At 41.6% G+C, this 22,793-nt stretch overlaps 2 protein-coding genes across 3 annotated transcripts in view; both read left to right on the forward strand.

Moving 5' to 3' along the window:
• The window catches only part of Gosr1 (golgi SNAP receptor complex member 1), a 31,919-nt gene extending 9,392 nt beyond the window's left edge, over positions 1-22,527 (forward strand). For both annotated transcript variants that reach the window (XM_050128924.1, XM_050128925.1), the window contains exons 5-9: positions 1,768-1,859; positions 3,130-3,204; positions 13,957-13,986; positions 16,786-16,868; positions 20,748-22,527. In XM_050128924.1, coding sequence (XP_049984881.1) covers positions 1,768-1,859; positions 3,130-3,204; positions 13,957-13,986; positions 16,786-16,868; positions 20,748-20,872 — 405 coding nt within the window. In that variant the 3' untranslated portion in view covers positions 20,873-22,527. The remainder of the gene's footprint in view (positions 1-1,767; positions 1,860-3,129; positions 3,205-13,956; positions 13,987-16,785; positions 16,869-20,747) is intronic.
• Positions 8,115-9,085, forward strand: LOC126492457 (ribosome biogenesis protein NSA2 homolog). The gene has a single exon (XM_050128926.1). It carries the CDS (start codon positions 8,337-8,339, stop codon positions 8,928-8,930), a length of 594 nt encoding a protein of 197 aa, XP_049984883.1. The 5' UTR covers positions 8,115-8,336; the 3' UTR covers positions 8,931-9,085.
• Positions 22,528-22,793: the final 266 nt, after the last annotated feature.

Consider the following 22,793-nt stretch of genomic DNA (forward strand, 5'->3'; position numbering starts at 1 on the left):
CTCTCTCTCTCTCTCTCTCTCTCTCTCTCTCTCTCTCTCTCTCTCACACACACACACACACACACACACACACACACACACACACAGAGCCAGATGTGATGGTATATACTTGTAATCCTAGTACTTGGGAGGTAGAGACAAGAGGATCAAGAGTTCAAAGCCCTCTTGTGGGGTAAATGAAACAACCTTACATACACATGTAAAGGAGTACATGGGAAGTGATTTTTTTGTTTGGGGCAGTCTCTATGCTCTAGCTTTGTAGTCTAGACTTGCCCCTGACTTTCAGTCCTCCTGCCTCAGCCTCCAAATGCTGACCTTACAGGTGTGTGACCATATAGCTCTTTATTTTCTTTCTTTATTTTTTTTTTAATTAATTGGTTTTATTTTGAGACAGAGTTTCTTTTAGCACAAACTGTCCTTGAATTCCTGATCTTGTTGCACCTCGCAAGCACTGGGATGGCAGGTGCGCACCAGCCAAGCCAGACGTCCTTTACTTTAGAATGGTGAGATGATACTAGAGTTCATTTAGAATCCCAAGAATAACCAGGAATAAAGCTTAATACAGTTCTGAAAGTGAAGATGAGCATTTGATTCTACCACATGTTAAGGCCTGTTTAAAACGAGGATAATTGATAGTTTGTTTCTAGGGGCCAACCAAGTGACTCTGTGGGTAAAGAAACTGGCTGCCAAACCTCACAACCTGAGTTCAGACCTGGGTCACCACACAGTGGAGGGAGAGAACTAACACCTGCAACAAGATGTCCTCTGACCTGCACACATGCACCCCCACACACACACACATGCATGCATAAATTATAAAAAATCTCTGAAGGTAGGTGCGTGTGTGTGTGTGTGTGTGTGTGTGTGTGTGTGTGTGTGTAGGTCAGTGGTCAATCTTTGTTAGTTAATTGTTCCTTAGTAGTTCTTTAGGTTTTTGAGGAAGGGTCTCACTAGGAACTGGGCTTGCCAGTTTGGCTAGGATGACTGGCCAGTGAGCCCAAGGGCTCTTCTCTTCTCTGCCTCCTCACTGCTAGGATTACAGGCTACACTATCAAAACCTAGCTTTTTACAGCCTAGCAGGAATCAGATAGTGTTTTACTGGCAAATCTCTCTCTCCCCCTCTCTCCTGTCCCTCCTTCTCCCCCCTCTTTCCATCTCCCTCTTCCTCTCCCTCCCTCCTCTCCTCCCCTCCTCAACACTAAAGATTAAAAAGTAGAAAAAGTGTAAGAAAGGAGGGAGGGAAAAAACTATCAAAGTTTTGAATAGAGCCTGGATGAAATTTGTAATTTCTGAGCAGTGACGAGCTAAGGAAGATCTAATGTCAGAAGCTACAAATGACTCATCTGTTTAATATACACAGAATTAATGAAATAAGAGAGACAGTAGGAAAATGGACAAAATTATAAACTTACTTGACAATGAACTCAGGGTGTAGCTCATTGGTAGAACATTTTTGCATTTGTAGCATCCCAGGTTGGATCCCCAGCACTGAGGGGAAGGTGGGGATGGAGGCAAGGGTTTAAAAAAATAAACCATAAGTCTTATTAAGTACAACACTAAGTAGAAAAATCTCTCCCTTCTTTTACCCTACGCTACTTGAAGTCATTTTGTCTTAAGAGTTTTACCTTTACAGTTTTATGTGATCAAGTACCAGGTGGTAGGGTGCTTAGTGTTTGAAATGTGTAACCTGATGACCGTGCACAGCTACTTTAGAAGGATAAAAGCTCATCCATAGTTGTGTTGAGACTGGATGTTGATTTATTTCAGGATTATACACATGAATTCCATAAAACCAAAGCAAACTTTATGGCGGTACGGGAAAGGGAGAATCTGATGGGATCAGTACGAAAAGACATTGAGTAAGTTATCTTTCCTCTTACCGTATAGAATGTTTATGTGGATTTAGGCTATATCTGTGGTTAATCACAAAGCAAGTAGCAAAACCAGGATTTAGGTTTCATGGTTTCTGATTTCCATTCCATTGTGTCCTTTGTGCCTTGTTACAATATGGGCTGAATCTACTTTGCCACCTCCCAGTCTTCCCTTGCCAACCTTGATCTTAAGTCCAGCTTGAATGATCCCTTCCTGCCCATGCCAGGAATGGCATGCTTGTCCGTTTCCCTGTCATTAGCTTCTCTGTTGCCCTAGCTTTCTATGTTCAGAAAGCTGTTAACATCCCTGAAACTCTGAAATGTGTTTGTATGTGAGCAAATGTTTCCAGGTTTAATAAAAGTCAAAGCCTTATATGAAACTAAGAACCTTTAGCATTTTACAATGATCTTGGTCTTTTCTCCCATACCTTCACATCATCTTCTTTTTGTAGGCATTGGTACAGTTCAGGATTTTTAAAACATTTGTTCTTAAAGGACAGTTGTGGTGGCACATGCCTTTAATCTCAGCACAGAGACAGAGACCAGCGGATCTCTGTAAGTTCAAGGCCAACCTGTTCCACAGAATGACTTCCAGGACAGCCAATGCTACATAGAGAGACCCTGCCTCCAAAAAAGAAAGGAAGGAAGGAAGGAAGGAAGGAAGGAAGGAAGGAAGGAAGGAAGGAAGGAAGGAAGGAAGGAAGGAAGGAAGGAAAAGGGAAAAAAAGAAACTAAGAAGGAAAAGGAAAAAAAAAAGAAATTTTTATTACTAGTGGAAAGCAGGAAAATAATAATATTGGTAGAAGTAAATGTCACTTTTGTAACTTTATTGTGCTGCCAATGAACATGGGAATTCTAAAGCATGCACAGCTGGGTTCCAGTGCTCCTTGGGCTTGGGTGGTGAGGGACTGACCCTGCTGTGAAGGATGACACTGTTTCAGTAGCTCTCTTGCCCAGGGTGCCGGGTGCTGATTAGTCTAAAGTTTTGCTTCTGCTGGAGAAAATAATGCATATCATACACAAAGGAAAAGTCGGATCCCCCTCAAGAAGAGTGGGTTGGTTTGAAAAACAGAAAACCCCGAAATCTAAACTGGAGAAACATGTATCTTTTACATATCTGCTAGTATTTTTCAAGAGAAATGGAAAACATTATATTCTGATTGTTAGAAATTACGGTCTAACTGGGGTTAGTTAGTCCCTTAACCTAATGGTACTGTATCTTCTAAAATGTTCTTGCCTTTTCTTGACATTGTTCTAGATCATATAAAAGTGGGTCTGGAGTAAACAACAGGAGAACTGAACTGTTTCTGAAAGAACATGACCACCTTCGAAAGTGAGTACTACCTGTTTTCTGTGCTTATAAAGACATTTTATTTATTATATTAATATAAGTATTAATATAATATTTATTATATTAATTTCCGTGCTCCGAGTGGGTTCAGTAGAAATGGGTGGCAGCTCATCAGCCTTAATTAAAAGATGCCCTTCGAGGATTTTACTCTGCTCTTCGCTGCCTACTGCTGTGCTGCTGTTATCCTTACTGCAAGTTATTAACGGTATCCATAATAATAGTACTGATAATTTATGTGGTCTCTTACCACTTTCTTATTGAAGAAGCTTTATAGAGAGTAGTAAGGCTAAATATCAAATGGAAAAAACAAACAAACAAAAAATTGTTTCCCAAGATTTCAGCAGAAAATGATTGGATGAAGGATATATGGCGTTGACAATAGCTCCTCTTCAGAGTTGGAACTTCACACCTAACTCCCCTGTCTGTGCTGGCATCTGGTCTGACTTGGGCTTGCATAGTCCTTGTGCATATGTCACAACTGGTGTGAGCTCCTGTGTGTGCTTCCCCTGCTGCATTCAGAAGACACCATTTCCTTGTCACTATCAACCAACTCTAGCTTTCACACTTTCTGCCGTCTTCCACAGTGGAAGAGGGGTGTAGCATATATAATCCCTTTGGAGCTGAAAACTCTTATTCTCTGCATCTTGGCCAGTTTTGGGTCTGTTTTAATCATCACCTACTGCAAGCAGAAACTTTTTTGAGGACTGAGGGGTGCCTTAATCCATGGATATAGCCATGTCATTAGGAGTTGCTTTAATATTATTAAGTCCTTTTGTCAGAATAATAGTAGCAAATTCTCTCCTATAGCCTCTGATCTATCTAGCCATAAGTACTTAGCCTCATAATGGTGGCTGGTACAGATTTCATCCAGTTGAGTGGGCCTTAAATCCACTCAGAAAGTAGATGGTTACTCCTGTGGTGTTCATGCCACTGTTGCACCAGTGGCCATGTCTTGCTGGGCCAGTCATTATTGTGGCTTGCAGGCTTCACAGCTGGATATGATTAATGCTTTCTTTCTCTTCCAGTAGAGAGGGATTCTTCTGCTTGTTGGGCAAGCATACTGTCACTTAGTACACCCCAGCCCTGTGACTGTGTGTGTGTGTATACACTATAATACCTATATTTCCTGTTGTAATAAGTATAATGAGATCTGTATGGGAGATTGAAATGTGTGGATTATAAATTTGAGGCAAGACTGAACAACATATTGAGACTTTGTCCTAAAATAGAAGCAGGGCTGGAGAAATGGCTCAGTGGATAAAGGTACTTGCCTGATGACATGAGATCGGTCCAAAGACCTGCATGGTGGAGGGAAAGAATCAACTCATATAAGCTGTCCTCTGACCTCTGCTTGTATGCTGTGACACCTGTGTACACACACTCACACACACACACACACGTACACATGGATGCACACAGGATAAATAAAAATGTAATTTTATGTGTGTGACTGTTTTGCCTCCATGTATGTGTACTGCATGCACGCCTGGTGCCCAGAGAGGCCAGAAGAGGGTGCTAGACCTGTGAACTTGTAGTGAAAGTGTTGAAATAGGAGAGGCGGGGCTGCATCCCCAACACCCCAGCCGCTTGGCTAGCTCATGCCCGAAATAACAACACACAAACTGTATTCATTTAAAAACTGCTTGGCCCATGAACTCTAGCCCTTACAGGCTAATTCTCGCACCTGGACTAGCCCATTTCTAATCATCTGTGTAAGCACCCCAAGGTGCGCTTACCGGGAAGATTCTAGCTTCCGTCCATGCTGTTCGGGAGCAGAGCAGAGTCTGACCTCACTTCCTCTTCCGCCCAGCATCCTATTCTGTTTATTCCTCCTACCTATGCTTTAACCTATCAGGGCCAGCCAAGCAGTTTCTTTATTGCTCAGCCAATGAAATCAACAGATTGATATGACACTCCCACATCGTGAAAGGTTGTAAGACACCATGTGAGGACTGGGAACTGAACTCGAGTCCTCTGTAAGGGTATCAGTTACTTTTAACTGCTGAGCCCTCTCCATCCCCTAATTATTATTATTTTTAAAAATAATATGTAAAGATTTATTTATATATGGTGCTCTATCTGCATATACACCTGCATGCCAGAAGAGGGCATCAGATCCCTTTACAGATAGCTGTGAGCCACCATGTGGTTGCTGGGAATTGAACTCAGGACCTCTGGAAGAGCAGTCAGTGCTCTTAACTGCTGAACCATCTCTCCAGCGCCATCCCCAACCCCTAATTTAAAAAAAAAAAGAGAGAGAGAGAGAGAGATAAGATGGTTGGAGACTCCACAAATACTGTTTCTCCTCAAAATGTTGTCAATAAGTTTAGCATTCATGTCTAAGCTTACTCAGACTGCAACAATCTCTTGGTGGTTTGGTTTCATCAGTCCTTCTTACATTGATTTTAGATCTGTAAGAAAGAGCTGTCTCTTTGTATGTTTTATTCTCTTCCTCAACATGGACTCAGATGCAAGTAGGGGTTTATCTAGGACTGTAGTTCCCTTGTTGCTCACATCACTGTACCTCATTGGGGTTAGCATCTGTCATGATGCTTTCCTGAGCTTGGTCATTTTACTAAGCAGCCTCAGTTTCTCTTATTAGCAAGTGTTACTCAGGAACTTAGATCCAAGCGTAAGGAAGGGTTCAGAAGGGTTCATTGTTGTTTTATTGCCATTGAGGTGATTGTTTCCAGGCTTCTTCTTGATAATAGTTTTTATCATTAATGGGGTTCAGTTTTTTAATTAATTAGTTAACTATTGAGGGGAATAATTGTTTCTCCTTAATTATTGTAATATGATGAATTACATTATTTTCAAACATTAAGCCAATATTGAATTCCTGGAATCCCACTTGATCACGAAATATTTCTTTTCTGTAACTGCTAGACTTATTTTAAGGAATTTTGCATTATTCTAATTAAATATAATCTAGTTTTCTATTCTGGAAATGTCATTGTGTGGTTTTTATCACGAATAATGTTGTCCCTTTTAAGTGACTTGGGATGTACCCCCTTCCTGTTTTCTGAAAGAGCATATTGTTTCCTTCTTTGGTATGTAGGGCTTACCAGTGAGTGCGTCTAGCGCAGGGGTTCCTTTGTGGTAAGGTTTTCCAGTTTTAAATTGTGTGGATATTTGTAGACAAAGGGCAAGCAGTCTGAATGTCCCTGGGCCAGTAGGTGGCTCACTATAATCAGCTCAACGAGAGGCATAAATCACTCTTGCTGCCAGAGGAGTTGGAAAACTACCAGAGAGAATGTGGTGTTCTCAGGGCCTCAGTGAAGTTCTTACCCACTGTTAGCATCCTTTGGACTTTCTGCTGTCTGCTAGACTACAGACTGTAAACAGATGGAGTGTGCTTAAGAAGGCCTTTTCACCTCATCCACTTACTGAAGGAAGTTTTACTTTAATATTTCCTTCCTCCTCCGTTTCCTCAGGTGAATTAGCTTTTCCTAGGTCTGTAGTGCCCTCCATGTGGGGTCACCTTTCCTAACTGTCTTCACTCTGTTGCTTCATCGAATCACTGCTCCCTTGCAGCTGGCACCTGACGCACGGGCCTGTCTCCTTTCCCAGATACCAAGGCATCTTCCTGTCTTCTTTGTGCCTTTGCTTTGTTTATCCACTTGTTTTCTTACTCTTCCAGAGAGCTTGTTTTTGACAAGTTTAGGTTCTGTGCTTGCCTGTCCTTTCTAGGAAGCTATTCCTACTCATTAACTCAGCCAGCCTCCCCTTGCTATGGCTTAGTAAAGCTTCTTTCTTGTTTCCCTTGAAGCATTTATGACAATGTCTAATGGTTTGTTCTGTCTATCTTTTCCCTATCGGACCCTCCTTGAGTATAAATTTCATAAGGCAAAACTTAGCCTGCTGTTAGCATGTTTGGTTCTCCGGCCTCTATTGTGCTTGTTAATTTTTAACACCTGCTTCTATGAGTTGGTTCTCAGCAAGGCTGTTCGTTCTGTTTTCTTTTTTATTTATTTATTTTTTAATTTATTAAAGATTTCTGTCTCTTCCCTCGTTCTGTTTTCTTAATGTATAATGTAATGTGAATATATACCATACCCTAGTGTGGAAGACTTACTTTATTCATTCAGTTATTCTCTAAATATTTATTGAATACTTACTATACACACTCAAATATTAAATTAATTTTAAGAACTATAGGGAATATTAATGTAACCGGTTATGTTTTGCTTTGTAGAATGGATTCCTTGTACAATCCTTTTGAAATGTTCAATTCTGGGACTGGAGTGATAGCTTATGGTTAAGGTACTTTCTGCACAACCGTGAAGACCTAGATTTAGTCCCTTACACATCTGAGTCAGATGTGGTCCCAAGGTTCAGTGACCCAGCACTGGAGCATGCAGCCAGGGTCACTGTGGCTTGCTGACACCAGCCTAGCTGGGAAACATGAGCCCATGTTCAGGGAGAGACCCTACCTCAAAGGAACAGGCAGAGAGGGCTAGAAGGAGGACACCTGATACCCTCCCTTGCTTCACGAGTCCACTGACACGTGTGCCTGCACACACGAGTCATATACCACACACAAAGAGAGAGAAAAGTGTGAAATTTAAATTCTTGAGTAAGTCTCTCAGAAACCTCCCTCTGTACAGAGGAAGAAACAAGACTCGGAGAGAATATAGGTCGAGGTCTCATCACTGTTTAATAGTACAGCTTTACTCAACACACATTTCCCATGTTTGCTGTTTGTCCCACGCCTCATTGCCTTTCTTTCCTGTGAGTGTTTCTTTAAATTTTTATATTGTTATAACAAGGAACCGTTGTGGCCTGATTTTATAGAGAACTGAAAGACCAGTTACTCTGAAAGCACATTGCTTGACTTCTCTTCAGTTTTTCACTTTTAAAATCGAATGAGACAGGTACTGCTCCTGTGGAGTCTTTTCATCATTCTTTTGCTTGGTGTTTCTCTTTTCGTGCATCTTAATAGTCCTTTTCATTTGTATTTTCTCAGCATGGCGCTGCTTATGGTAGAGCTTAGCCTTCAGGCCAATCATTTTCTTTGCCTTCTTTGAACGTTCATGGGCCTCCCGACTTTCTTTCTTTCTCTTTTTCTCATGGTAATCCAAACAATATCCATAGCGTTTGCGGTGTAATTCAATATGCTCATTTTGTGGCATGATGACAGCTGCGGAACAGCCGTCCGCCACCTCCCGACTGCGGAAACCCTCTTCTGCCTACCTGCTGGACAGAGAGGGCAATCTAGAGCAAAAGTGCTTTCCAACATGATTGAGCAGAAACGAAAAGAGAAGGCGGGAAAATGGGAAGTCCCTCTACCCAAAGTTCGTGCCCAAGGAGAAACAGAAGTATTGAAAGTAATTCGAACAGGAAAAAGAAAAAAGAAGGCATGGAAGAGGATGGTTACTAAAGTCTGCTTTGTTGGTGATGGTTTTACAAGAAAACCACCTAAATATGAAAGGTTTATCAGGCCAATGGGTCTGCGTTTCAAAAAAGCTCACGTCACACATCCTGAACTGAAAGCTACCTTTTGCTTGCCAATACTTGGTGTGAAAAAGAATCCATCATCCCCATTATATACAACTCCGGGTGTAATCACCAAAGGGACAGTCATTGAAGTGAACGTGAGTGAGCTGGGCCTTGTGACACAAGGAGGCAAGGTTATTTGGGGAAAGTATGCCCAAGTTACCAACAATCCTGAGAACGATGGGTGCATAAATGCAGTCTTGCTGGTTTGATAGTGACTTCTACTGAAATCTACGCACCATTAGGAAAACACCATCACTGTGATCTGGCTGAATACTACCAAGGTGCCTACCCATGAGCAGTCATCGAGGAATATTTATTAAATTGTAAATAAAAAATAAAAACTGCAAAAAAAAAAATCGAATGAGAGCTATGTTACATAAAGATGGATGCCATTAAAGTTAAGTCATTTTATAAAGTTAAATGCATTCTGGAGAGACTGCTCAGAGGTTAAGAGCACTGGTTGCTTTTCCAGAGGTCCTGAGTTCAATTCTCAGCAACCACATGGTGGCTCACAACCATCTATAGTAAGATCTGGTGCCCTCTTCTGCAGGCATACATACAAACAGAACACTGTATACATAATAAATAAATTAAATAAATAGATAAATCTTTTTTAAAGCATTCTAAAATTCCAAAGAATTTATCTCCAGTAACTTTTCAGATATAGTGCCGTTATACAAAGCATGTCATACTTAAATAAGATTGATCACAGTATTTAGTTGATAACTTTCATTTGCTTTCATTTTTTACCAACTCAGCAGTGAAAATATACACATTATCCATTACCTTAGGTCTAACCATGTCTGTGAGTGAAGAAATAATTATTTTATTGCCTTTTAACTGTTGATTGCTTTCCATATGACATTATTCAGTTATGTTTAGGGTTTTGGTATTGTTAATTTCATTTTAAATTTTACCAACCATGTCATTTGTATACTCTAAAGTTTTTTGCAGAAATATTTTAGGTAGGCTCAATTTGTTTTGAGACAGGGTCTTGTATATCCTAGGCCAGCCTCGAACCCACTCTGTAGTCAAAGACCTTGAACTTGTGCTTCTCCTGCCTATACTTAGTGCTGATTGCAGGTGTGTGCTTCCATGCCCAGCTTATGTAATATGGGGGGTTGAACTCAGAGCTTCATGCATGCTTGGCAAGCACTCTACTAACCTAGTTATAGCCACAGTAGACTTTTTTTTTTCTTTCTTTTTTGAGACATGATCTCACTGGGTAGTTAGTACTGGCTGGTCTGGAACTCACAGAGATTTGAGCCCAGGTCCTCTGATTTGATGTTCCTGTGCTGCTCCTCAAAGTAATGTGGATGGCATAGACTGCACAGGGTCGCTAAGATAATGCATGCCGAGACTTTGCCAGTCCTTCCTGCATACAGTACATGTGCAAGATTAACAGACGTACAGATAGCTCAAACATTGAAATTGAAGGCTAAGCTCACAACCAAAAAGACAAGAAAAGTAAATACCAAAAGAGAAAGAGACTACACTAAACAACCTTTTTTTGTCTTTTTATTTATTTATTTATTAAAGATTTCTGTCTCCTCCCCGCCACTGCCTCCCATTCCCTCCCCCTCCTCCAATCAACTCCCCCTCCCTCATCAGCCCGAAGAGCAGTCACTAAACAACCTTTTTTATATGTGTGTGTTTAGGGGTCTGGAGAGATGGCTTAGCAGTTTAGAGTACATGCTGCTCTTGCAGAAGTCTGGAATTTCATTTCCCAATCACTCATATTAGGCGGTTCACAACTGCCAGTAACCCTAACTACAAGAGAACCAATGCCTCTGGCTTTCACAGAAATCTGCATTCAGGAACATGCATATGCACACATAATTAGCATAATTAAAAATAATAAAAATAAGTCTCTAAAATTTTTCTACATGGTTGCATTTTAGGTTGTTTAATAAGTATCATAGAATTCAAGTTATATAATTGTCAGCTATTACATCAATGAGTGAAGTAATGTAGATTCCTGGTATTTAAGGATCTGACCTTAGCTTTCTGGAGTGTTTATGAACTCCCATTAACTCATGTAGTTTTGTTGAAAGACTTGAGTGTTACTGAGTGTTACATGCTGTGGGGTTGTTGGCAGGGAAGCCTGGCTGACTGGTTAATAGTCACACTCACTGGACAGCAGGCTTACACATCAGCCTTGCTCCTAAGTTCATATTTGCTGCTTGTTGTTATTCACGTGTAGCTACAAGGAGGCAATTTATGTGCATGCATGCATGTTCTTTGGATTTGTGTATGCATGTGTGAAATGTTACTCCAAGGAGAAAACACCAGAAAGAAATGTTTACAAAGCATTATTTGATTAAAAAAAAAAAAAAAGGTGTTTATCATTGCTATGACCACAAGCCGGACAGATAAAACTAAAAAGAAATAAAAACTTTAGTTTGGCTCCTGATTTCAGAGTCAATCAATGTTACAAGAAGGACATGATTATATTTAAAGTCTTCCTCAGACAGCAGTGTTCTGAAGTGAAAATCTGGGAAGTACATTGAAGAAATTCTAAAGAATCTCTGAGCTGTGCCAGGGTCATGTACGTAGTAGAGAATTGGAATTTTAGCTTATGAGAACTGGTGGCATTTGTCTCATTATGTCTTTCATTCCATTCATGGGATAGCTCAAGGTTCCGTTACAGATTTGTCCCAAGTGATCCAGTTACCTACAATACTGAAATAAATGACAAAGCAGAATGATCTGATTAGCCAAGATGACCTTGAACTTCTGATCCACTTGCCTCCACCACCCAAGAACTATGGCAAACTATAGGTTTGCCCCACAGCTGGTTCACAGTTAGAATCCTCCTGCCTCCACTTCCCAAGAGCTGTAGGCACACTGTAGTTTGCCCATAGCTGGCTCACAGTTAGGAGCTATGTTACACACGCTCGTTTTTCTTTATTTTGAACTTGTTAGATGAGTAGTGAAATCAAATCTGCTTTCAGTTGGCACATGATTTTCTTCCTTTTTATTTTTGGCACACAACTTTCTTAAACAAGCCTTCAAATGGAGGAACTTTGTCACGAGGGATTATAAAATTGTGGTTATAAAAATGTGTGTGTGTATCCTTCTGCAGAAAACTTATAAGGATTATAAGGATTATTTCATTGCTAATCCTGATTGATATTTTATTAGTACAAGAAGTGTCTGTTACTCGTTATTCATTCATTTATTAAGCATTTAATGAGCATCTCCTGTGTGCTAGGTACTGTACTAGACTCTGGGGAGTCAAAGATGCATCAGACTTAGTCCCTACCCCTGGGAACTCACACTGCTTAGAGAAGTAGTAAACAACACATCAGTGTGATATCCTGAGAGAGTGGGTTTTCAAGGTCTTACGTGAGAATTGATGTGAAAACCTTTTCTTTCTCTGTCGCACAATATCTGAGGTACATTATATTCCTGAATGAGTTGATGGGAGGGCATACTGTTATAATGTAAAGAAGAATTGATTTTGCCTGTATACACTGGTGTGTCTGGGGAAGCTTCAGAAGGATACAGCTTTCGGGCTAGACTTTGAGATGTGTAAGTTGTTTATGTTAAGCACGAGGGATTCGAGAGAGGCTGTGACTTAGAGTTCTTGCTGTTCTTTAGACCTGTGAAAGGAGACCCTAAACCAAAGAGCTGCTCAGGGACGTCAGAATGCTCAGTGGAGATCAAGCATACCTTAGGTTCATGCCTTTGCCAGCAGCTTGTACATAGATTATTGCTTGTGAGCTTTATGGTAGGAAAATTCCATGAGATCGGTTCGAACAGCTACATGCTTGAACCATGACCGTAATGTAGGTTGAGCAGAAAAAAAAAAAATGTATTTCTGGTTAGCTCTTACTCTCTATATAAGAGGATTCAGAAACCAATTACAAAGTGCTATTTAATAGAATGTTGTGATTCATTTGGTTTTCTAGGTTCCCAGTCCTGTTTGTTTGTTTGTTTGTTTGTTTGTTTGTTTGTTTGTTGGAGACAAGGTCTCTGGTAAGCCAAGTTGGTCTAGAACTCTTTCTGTAGCTGAGGATAACCATCAGCTTCCAATCCTCCTGCCTCTACTTTCCAAGTGTTGGAGTTCCAGGCATGTGCCACTGCACCCAGTCTATACACCCTGAGTTACAATCCCGGCCCTCCAGACCTTTAAAACACAGTCATATAACAGAGCATTTCATTTCTGCTACAGTTAAACACACCTGCTTCTAAACACTCTAACTTCTCCATTTTACTTACTAAAATGTTTGATCAAATTAATTTGAAGTAAGCCAGGCATGGTGGCACACGCCTATAATCCCAGCACTCAGGAGGCAGGGGCAGGTGGATCTCTGAGTTTGAGGCCAACCTGGTCTTTGTAGTGACATCCAGGACATCTGGCTTTTAGTCACTATCTTTGTTACTTTTTAAATTTTTAATTGTATGACTTATGCAAGGTTTTTATGGCATCCTATGGAACTCATCTTTATCGAACTTCATGTCAGTGTTCTGTTTTATAGAGTGAACAGAGTCACTCTTTTGGAAGGAAGTAGCTGGGGAGAAGCAAGTGTTTATTTCTGTGCTAGAACATGCCTTACACCTCCACACACGCTGAACTCTGGAAATTTGTTCTGTGCCTTCTGATGTTAAGCTTGGTAAAGGCCCATTACTAAGCCTCTAGCTTCTCTCCTGTGCGTTCCTCCTGGGTTGTCTCGTTCTTCCATGGTGTGAAGTGTTGGGCTTGTTTGTTCCTTATTCACTCTCTTGGACTCTAAAGTTTCAGGAGCTGAGATTTGGTTTAGTTGTGTTTGTTCGTTCGTTTGTTTCAAAATAAAACTATTTCCCCCAAAAGGAAGGAGCTATGAGGTCTGAATACTGCTGCTTAGAGGCCTAGAGCTGCATTCATCTCCTCGGCTTAAGAAGTGGCTGTAATCCTTACCTTTTGAATGGATAGTAGTGACAGCTTTGAGTTATCTGGGCTGAAGAACTTTCACTTTTTAATGCTGTCGTTAAAACTAGCCAGAATTTAATAATTAGGAATGTCATGAAAAAACCAGACGATTTAAGTAGACAGGTAAGAGCAAAATGTAAATTACTTCACATGTGGCTGAATTAATTTCAAAGTTCAGGATTTTCTCTAGATGCACAAAAAAACAGATCTTCATTATTCTGTATATAGAAAAGGCTGTAAAGTTTATAAACAAAAAATAAAAAATGTTTTAAGTATATGTTTAATAATTCCAAATTTTGAATTTTCTTTCTTTTTTTCAGCTCTGATCGTCTGATAGAAGAAACAATAAGGTAGGGATGGTTTTTGTTTTACTTCATTGCTGTTTGTTTGCACACTTAATTAACAGATCAAGTCAATGCTGTTCACTAGAGTAAAGGTCAAGTCATGCACCTTAAGAGATGAAAATTTCACTAGATGGTAATGCATCTCTGCTGTGGCCTTCCTTTATAAGGGACATTTAATCTTAGTAACTGGTTCATGAGATAGACATTGACCAGTAGATTCCATCTCCAGAACGAAAAGAAATCAAGGCTGTGCCTGTGGTCACATGACTATAAGTAATACTGAGGACTCAGATCCCCAGATCAGAATCTTCTTTATAGCTCTAGAGCCACAGCATTTATACTAAACCAGTGTCTGAGACAATGAGGTGGCTCAGAGGATACAGGTGCCTGCCACCAAATCTGATGACTGGACCGTGGGGCCTGCGGTGGAAGAAGAGAACCAGCTCCTGACAGTATTCCTCTAACCTGCGTGCACAGGTGGCACAGAAACACTCACGTGTACACATGATATGTGCAGACACAGACACACACATATACACAAGGTAAATTAATGTTTAATATGTAAGTATGCTTAGTTTATGGTACTGGTAAGAAATCTGAAGTTCCAGTAAGCATATGAATGATTTATTGTTTTTAAAACATTATATATTATATGAAGCTTATGTTTTTGACTCTAAGTATTTGACACTTGAAATAATAGCCTTCATTTCACTCAACTCAGCTCCAGATGATGGGATGATTTGGGAAAATATGTCTAGATAGACTTTATGTGGTACTGGAAATCATGCATATTCAACAAGGTAATAATTTAATGTAATATCCATTCTCCAAGGAATACAAAGTGCTTTGTGGAAATTATTTTTTAATGTCTATCCACTTGTGAGTCAGAGTGCACATGAGATAATGGTAGCCCCCCTTTAAAAACAGAGGCCTGTGTATTTCAGACTGTCCTCCTTACTCAGCATGGGTTTGAATTCGGTTACTTTCTGTAAGACCACAAAGCTAGTTAAAGTAGGAGTGCTTTATTCAAGTCCCTTGTTGTAATTTCAAGCAGAAGTTGGTCATTTTCTGATGCTTCTGCTGCTTTCATGTCTTCCTGATACTTTCAAAGGCTCCTCTGAGCCAAATGACACATGCCTCTAATCTCAGCTCCTAAATGATGGCCTGGATTCTAGGATCTTCATGACATGGCCTGGCCTTCATCACGCTCCTGGAACTGGCCATTTACAAGACCACCAGTGTGGAGTTTGTGTGCTTTAGAGACAACTTGCCCATAGCCTTCCTTGGCCAGAGCCCCACAGCTAGCTTTCTGGGTTGTGGCAGCATTGGAAAAAATAGTCAATTCTTCTGCCTCTTTTGACATATGGCCTGTTTGACTGTCAGTAACTCTCATTCCCCTTCCTAGCTTCAGTGACCATCTCTTGACCAGCTCTTTGGACAACTACTCCCTGATTTTTCCAAATAGCCTGTCCCAAACTGAGCTCATCCTATGCCTTTCTGATTTTGTTCTTTGAGGTCACTGGCTTTGTAGGGTGCTTCTAATATTTTTGTTGCCTCCCCCACACACACTATTACAAAATGCTTCAATAAATATTCTTCTAGGTGTCTCCTTACATATTCCTTGTCTTCTCAGTCATGAAGTTACAATGTTGGTTAGTTTGTCATCCCTCTAGCGGCTCCCTTCATTGGACCTCCTGGTGGTTTGTTCCGTGAGGCTGCCCACGAAGGGCCAGCAGTTTACCAGCAATGGGTGGCCCCTTGACTTGTCCCCTTCAAGAGCTGAGCATCTCACTAGTAGCCTCTAAGTCTCTCTGCAAGTACAGGAGCCAAGGGGAATTGAGCCCATTACTTCCAGCCTCGGGACACCTTATATGATAGGATAAAAGGGTAGAACCTACTTTGAAAAGAAAAAAAGGATGCCATAGATACGATAAAAAGGTGTAGATTATTGAAACACTGCTACAGACACATGGCTCACAGGTTCCTACTGTCAGATTCCCTGTATTTCTTGTGGGTCTCTTACTTAAGTAGGTATATGTAGCCCCTCCAGCCAACTGTCTTACTTAGAGCCTGCAAGGGAACCAGGGCTTCAGATGGTCCTTCCCGAGCGTGAGTGTTTTTTATCCGTGGAGATGGGTCAAAGCTAAGTCAGGAAATTGGATCTAGCTACTATTTTTCCCCAATTTCTGTTACTGATATCTGGGGCAATAAGACTTGAAAATACATGATCATGGAAGTGACAGCAAAAAGAGTGTTATCTCCGATTCTCAACAGGATCTCAGAGTGGTCTCATGAAGAGGCTGCATTCTATGAAAAAGCGACATTACCCCTTTCCCAGTTACATTTAGTGAGTCCCAGATCTGCCTCCTGATTCCCTAGAATTTCGAAACCTTGTTTGTTTATATGTTAAGAGCTGATTGAATGTGGATATATGCTTGGACACTTTTTATGGTTATGATTCTTTTCTTCTTCGCAGTTTTTCCTGATTAAAGTTGTTTTAATAATTGGACCTTCTTTAAGCCATTAGAAGCAGCTTTGTAATGTATGAATTGTCTCATAGCATCTTATTTCATTAGTTACTTCGAAGAAAACACAAGATGACTCATAACAAAGACTTTGATGGTTAACAGCGGGTTAAGTGAGAAAAAGACAGTGGGAAGTTTGCCAGGCAGTGATTTGTACCCATTTCCTGCCTGGTCATTCCAGGATTGTTTGCTCACTGTGCTTTTAGAGATGTGATGGATTGAGCAAGGTAATTAATTCTCCATCGCCAACCCAGTTGTTTCTTTTCCTCCCCTCTTGAAGCATTGCTATGGCTACGAAAGAAAATATGACTTCTCAGAGAGGAATGCTCAAGTCTATTCACAGCAAAATGAACACTTTGGCCAGTATCCTTTTTGAAATCTGTTGGTGGGGTAAAAGTCCCTCTCCCCTCCCCCATTATATAGGGATAGAGAAGCAGGTCACCAGCATTGGTAGCTGTAGAGCTCCTTAGCAACCACATCATGTGAGGGCTTCCTGCTTTGTGGAAACTTAGGTTTAGCACCATTTCTAGGGGACAGCACTCTGGAGGGTTAATACTAAAGATTTAGATTTGTAAAATTATTCACAGTATTTTTCTATCCTTAAAAGCTCTGGATCCAAGTTAGTACTCCCTGCTTGTGTTCTTAACCACCCAACACTGTGTCTGTGTTTTCTGATTTGTCACAGTGGAGGACAAGTCAGTCGCAGGAAGGGAGGGGACACTGTGCAGGTGTGTGTAACTGCGGTAGAATATGGTGACCGCACAAGCCCAGGTTCAGAGTAGTCTCTGCTTGTTAGTTTTTTGTTTTTGTTTTGTTTTGTTTTGTTTTGGATTTTCGAGACAGGGTTTCTCTGTAGTTTTTGGTGCCTGTCCTGGAACTAGCTCTTGTAGACCAGGCTGGCTTCGAACTTACAGAGACCTGCCTGCCTTGCTTCTCGAGTGCTGGGATTAAAGGAGTGTGCCACCACCACCCAGCATCAGTTTTTAAATGTTTAGCTTCCCAACTCAAAATAGGATTGCTTCAAAGAAGTTGGGGGGATGTCCCAAGTGGATGTAGGAAGGACCTAAGATTTTTCAAAAGTTGGCTATCATCTGGCCAACAGTAATTAAGGATACTTTTATCCTGATAATCTATTTTCCCCACATCACCCCCCATAAAAGGATATACCTGGCATTGCTTGGCATTTTCCAGTCCTTTATCAATTTTCTGTTAGTCTAGTATAAAAACCACAATCCCAAACCACTCAGGTTCATATAGTGCTGCACAGTTTATACAGTGCTGTTCTGTGACATCGCGTTTTGTGAGTCCCATAAAAGGAAAAAAACAGGAACTTATTGACTTTGCAGAACTATTTTAAATTTCCATGCTTTTTCTTTCTTTGTGGGTATATGTGCATGCATTCATTGCATATTTCTGTGGTACACATGTGTCCCCATCTTTTACCTAGACTGAGACAGGGTTTCTTGTATGAAGCTATATCCTTCCAGCAAGCTGACTCTTAAGCTTCTAGGGATTCTCTTGTCTCTACCTCCCATCTTCCCACATTTTATGTGAGTCCTGGGGATTCACACTCAGTTCCTCGTGCTTGTACAGCAAGCGCTTTTGTTCCCTGAGTCATCTCCTCAGCCCCCAGTGCATTTTTCATGCATTTCCATGAAATCAGATCATACCATAATGTCCCTTCCCTCAGGTGATGTTTCTCTCTGTTACCCAGTGTGAACTTGCATCTCCAGGACTCACATAAAAGCTGAAGACATAGTGAGTCATTCCGGGGTGATGCAACACACTCATTTACTCACCCCATATATGGCCACTCTAGACCAAAGTATAGATACCACCAAAGTGCAACTTGGTGAGCCAGTGACTTATGTTGTTGTCATTTATAGGAATATGGATGCACGGTTACTTACGGTAGAAGTGACTCACAGACAGCTGCATTACCAGGGCCCACCCCAGTAGGGGTGACAGCTCACAAAAGCTGGGAAACTTAGAGCACACTGCACAGCCTACAGGCAGCTCACAGGTTGGAGAGTGTCCTTTCCAAGTGGCTTTGGTCTAAACCTCGTATAGGTAGCTAATCTGTTTTAAGAGTCATTTCATGTTAGCTCTGCTTACTCTGGCAGGGAGGGGTCTAGTGAATCTGGTCAGTTTCAGGGACTTCCTAAAGCTATTTTGAGTTGTCTACCTTCTGGTTTAAGGAGCTTCCCTATATGATGGAATGTTTCAATCTCACAGGAAACTGTTACACAACATCCAGGCTAGTAAGAACTCCTAGACTCTGGTACTCCATCCTCAGCCCCAGAAGAATGAGAAACACTGTATTTATTATATGTTAGTAGCAAGAGCAGAGACAGCTTAGTAAATGTAAAAGGTTTTGTATTTTGTATGACCACTGAAAATAAGCCCAAGTCCATAGCAGGCAATATTCTTGGCTTGGATACTATTCCTTTAGGACTTGGGGCTTAGAGGACACATACATTTAGAGAGAAGGCACAAAACAGAGGTAACAAATTTGAATGGAAAACTCAGTTTCAACTAGTATGTAAAGTAACCCAGCTATCCAGCTGCCACTTCAATTTTTTATTTTAAGTTTTGAGAGAGGGTTTTACTGTGTAGCCCTGGCTGGCCTTAAACTTAAGAGATCTGTCTGCCTCTTCTTCCCAAATACTGGGCTTAAAAAGAAATTGTGCTACCACACACCTGGTTTCTATTTTATTTTCAGTGTGTGCTCTCTCCTGTCACAGATCTCTTCTTTCTCTGTATTAGCCTGCCTCTCCCCTTATGACAGATGACTACAACACAGCTCAAAGGCCGTAGGAAAAGAACAAACTTGCTAACAGCTGTCACCGTATCCCCTAGCCTAAACCAGTGCCCATTCAGAGCTAAGCTGTTGCCAAGGGAAGGACTGTTTACTACCTGAGTATAGATGCTTCTCCCTGCAGAGCTTGAGAGGAGCAGGCAGTGGTGATGCATGCCTTTAATCCCACCACCTGAGAGACAGGTGGATATCTGAGTTCAAAGCCAGCCTGGTCTACAAAGCAAGTTCCAGGACAGCCGTAGGACTGCTGCACCAAGAAACCCCGTCTCAAAAAAAGAAACGAGAGGAATAGTTCCCAGAGATAAACTAAAAAAGAGTGTATTCACCACAGTCAAGGTTTTCTGATGCCACAGTTTTATGTTACTTTTTTATGTGTGTGTGCACTCATGCAGAGGCCAGACGGTTTAACTGGAGTTACAGGTGTTTGTGGGTTGGGAAAACAGAACTTAAGTCTTCTGGCAGAACAGCAAGTGCTCCTGACCTCTAACCATCTCTCCAGCCCCTGATGATTTCTTTATCCCTGCATTGAACATAAAACAATGAAGACTTTTCTCTGGGAAGTTTTCACTTTGTAAAAGGTTTTGTCATTTTGATATGTATGTCCTGTTCCTGACTTTTAAAACTGTTTCTCTGTCGGTTGTCCCTTTGGTCCTACTCAGAAATACACTGATGCCAGGAGTATGTGCTCAAGACAGTGAAGAAATTCTAGCTATGCTCATACGATGTGTAGAGTCTGCACATGCACGAGTAATGTGTCCCTGTGAGAGTCCTAGAGGGAAGAACACTGCACTTTTCATGAAGAGCGTGGTCATTGGTCTTTCTAACTTGATGTATTGTCTCTGCCAACATGGAACAGTGCAGCTGCCCTGGTGTACACAAGCAGGGACTGTATTAATGACCTGAAGTACTAAAATATGGTTGGGATGGTTATCAAAGCCCAAAAAATTCCAATTTCTCTCTCTCTCTCCAATTCCCAAATAGAGCAGCAAGAGCATTTAGCCCATTTTCCTGCTACAGCATGCTAATCACTGCAAAGCAAACCTAAAATTTTAAATAATTCTCTAGTCCCAACTACCTGAGTCCAAGAAGGATTCCTTCCTGGGGCAGAGAGGGGTCGGGTTTTCTTCAGAACTTCTGTCTCTGAGGGGAGGGTAAAGGACAGAAAGGGGAACTGCAGAGCCAGCCCAGAAGCCTTGGTGGACTCTGGCAGCTGTCCATAGTCTCTCCACTGATTTTTTCCGTGGTTCTTGCATGTGCACTTTGCAGACTAGGTGGATTGAGTTTGCTCCCATCTGGGAATGTGGGTTCCTTTCTCTTCCGCATGATTTCTCGTCATTTGCTGGTTGGACTCCACTGATGGCTGTGTGTGAGTCCTGTGCCTTTTAGATACCCCTCTCAAGTATGACCTTAACTAAGTTTCAAAGACCGTTTTCCTGCTGTGAACAGCCTGATACAAAGGATCAACCTTAGGAAGCGCCGTGACTCACTCATCCTAGGAGGGGTCATCGGCATCTGTACCATTCTGTTGCTGCTGTATGCATTCCACTGAAAGGATGGCCCCAGGACTCTGCCCACCGCCTTCCTGCCCTGATCGGGAGTGGGGAAATGAGGAGGAGAAAGACTGCCCTGGCCATGAACCTGCCAGCCAGACGAACTCTAAAACTGCATCCATGACTAGGACCTGGTCAGACTGAGCTGAAGCCAGTTTTTCTGTGCTATCTTTTCTAATGCACATTACTGTTTTTAATTTTAAAAACAACAACAAAAGGCTTTCAGTTGCTTATGTTTCCCTGGAGGTAAGCAGGCAGAAGCCAAGAACCTGGGCTTCAGTAACTGGAGAGGCCTGATGGCCAGTGGGCCTCATCGCTGGCCTCCTCACAGTGCCAGGCTCTCCACATCCAAAGATGGCTTTGCCTTCAGCCGTGAGACTGGATGTGAATAAGAATAATTCTTGTCCTTTTATTTAACACTTGTGATGAGAAATCAGCTGTCCTCTGCTGACACTCTGTGATCTGGATTCTACTCTGTGACCCTCACTCTTGGCAGTCAAGAACAATTCCATTTTGCACCAATTCTGTAGGATGCCGATGCTCAGCTTCATCACTGAGTTGTCTGAAACGGAGAGCGTGGTAGAAAGGGTATGTCTCAGCTGGAGCTGGAAACACATCAAGAGTGCAGGCCTGGCACTGAGGAGCTGGTTATTGCTTGTTAGTTCTTCCATTGGGTTAATATTTGCTTCTATACGATAAAATCACATTTCTGCTCTGACAGACAACAGCCAGTGTCTGTCATTACCCCTAGTGGCCCCTTGTCATGTGAAGATCAATACTAGGAACCAGGGGAGGGAACTGTGGCTCTCAGTGAGATGGCTGTCCGTGTCATTCCATCTGACCGCGTTCTACAGCCAGGAGCAAACCTGATTTCCAGGCACACCTCCCTGTAAGAATCTATTCACTCCTCATCCCTTAGGCTCCCCTGCATCCCCAGGCCATGGTCTCGTTGTTGAAGGTGCCTGTGATGCCTGTCCGCACCAGTTTATTGCTGTGGACAGTGACTGAGATGTAAATGCTTTTTAAGCTTAGCCATTCTCAGCATCTGAAATTGGTAACTTGTCTTACTAAACTAGCAGATATTTTAAAGGCCTCCAACATCTGTGTCCACTGAGAGAGAAGGCTGTGAGCCCCCACTAGAGTATCCTCTGGCACCACAGGCAATGAGAAGGAAGATATCAGGGTGTAGCCTTCACCTCCTCATGGTGTGGGAGTGTTGCCTCTGGGCAGACTTGATTACTTAGTGCTCACAGATGTCTGACATCTGATTTGGGACTGAGAGGAGAGGTTTGTCATTCTGGTGTCGAAGTGTTAGTGCATTCTGGGTATGAAAGGCATTTGATATATTTTTCTTAATTATGGGGTTTATTTTTCTAAATATGGGTTAATCAGCTTGTTGACTAGGCATGCCCTTAAAAGGAAATTAAATTTTCCACTGTGGGCCTTAAAGAATCAGGGAAGTTTGTTTGCTAAATTAAATTCTCTTTGGGAAAACAGAACTTCTCTTCTTTGACACTTTATTATCTTTGATTTTTTTTCAAAGGGCCCCAGTTGGTGGTTGTGCCTCAGCTAGACTTTATGGGACTTTGGTTGTTATATAGTGGGCATACATAAAACTTGAAGTATCCTAAATAAAGTTATTTATTTAAATATACTGCCAGTCTTTTCTACTGGTTTGATTACTTGGTTCATCCACTAAAACTGCTGAAGGAGAGTAAGCTAGGACGAGGCCTGCTGCCATGAGCACAGCACAGCACGCAGGTGGCAGTGGCTGCTCCAGGATGCTGTGCGCAGGTGAGAGGATGAATTATGTGTCTGTTTCTTCTGAAAGTAAATCAGTTCTTCCAAGGACACTGCCGGGAACACTCACTGTGGATGCTGGAGTCTGTGGTCGCTGGGGTCCGGAGTCTGACTGACCTC

This window comes from Alexandromys fortis, unplaced genomic scaffold, assembly GCF_014885135.2.
Source record: "Alexandromys fortis isolate MF-2015 unplaced genomic scaffold, M_Fortis_MF-2015_v1.1 scaffold_80, whole genome shotgun sequence".
In the NCBI taxonomy this organism is placed as follows: Eukaryota; Metazoa; Chordata; class Mammalia; order Rodentia; family Cricetidae; genus Alexandromys; species Alexandromys fortis.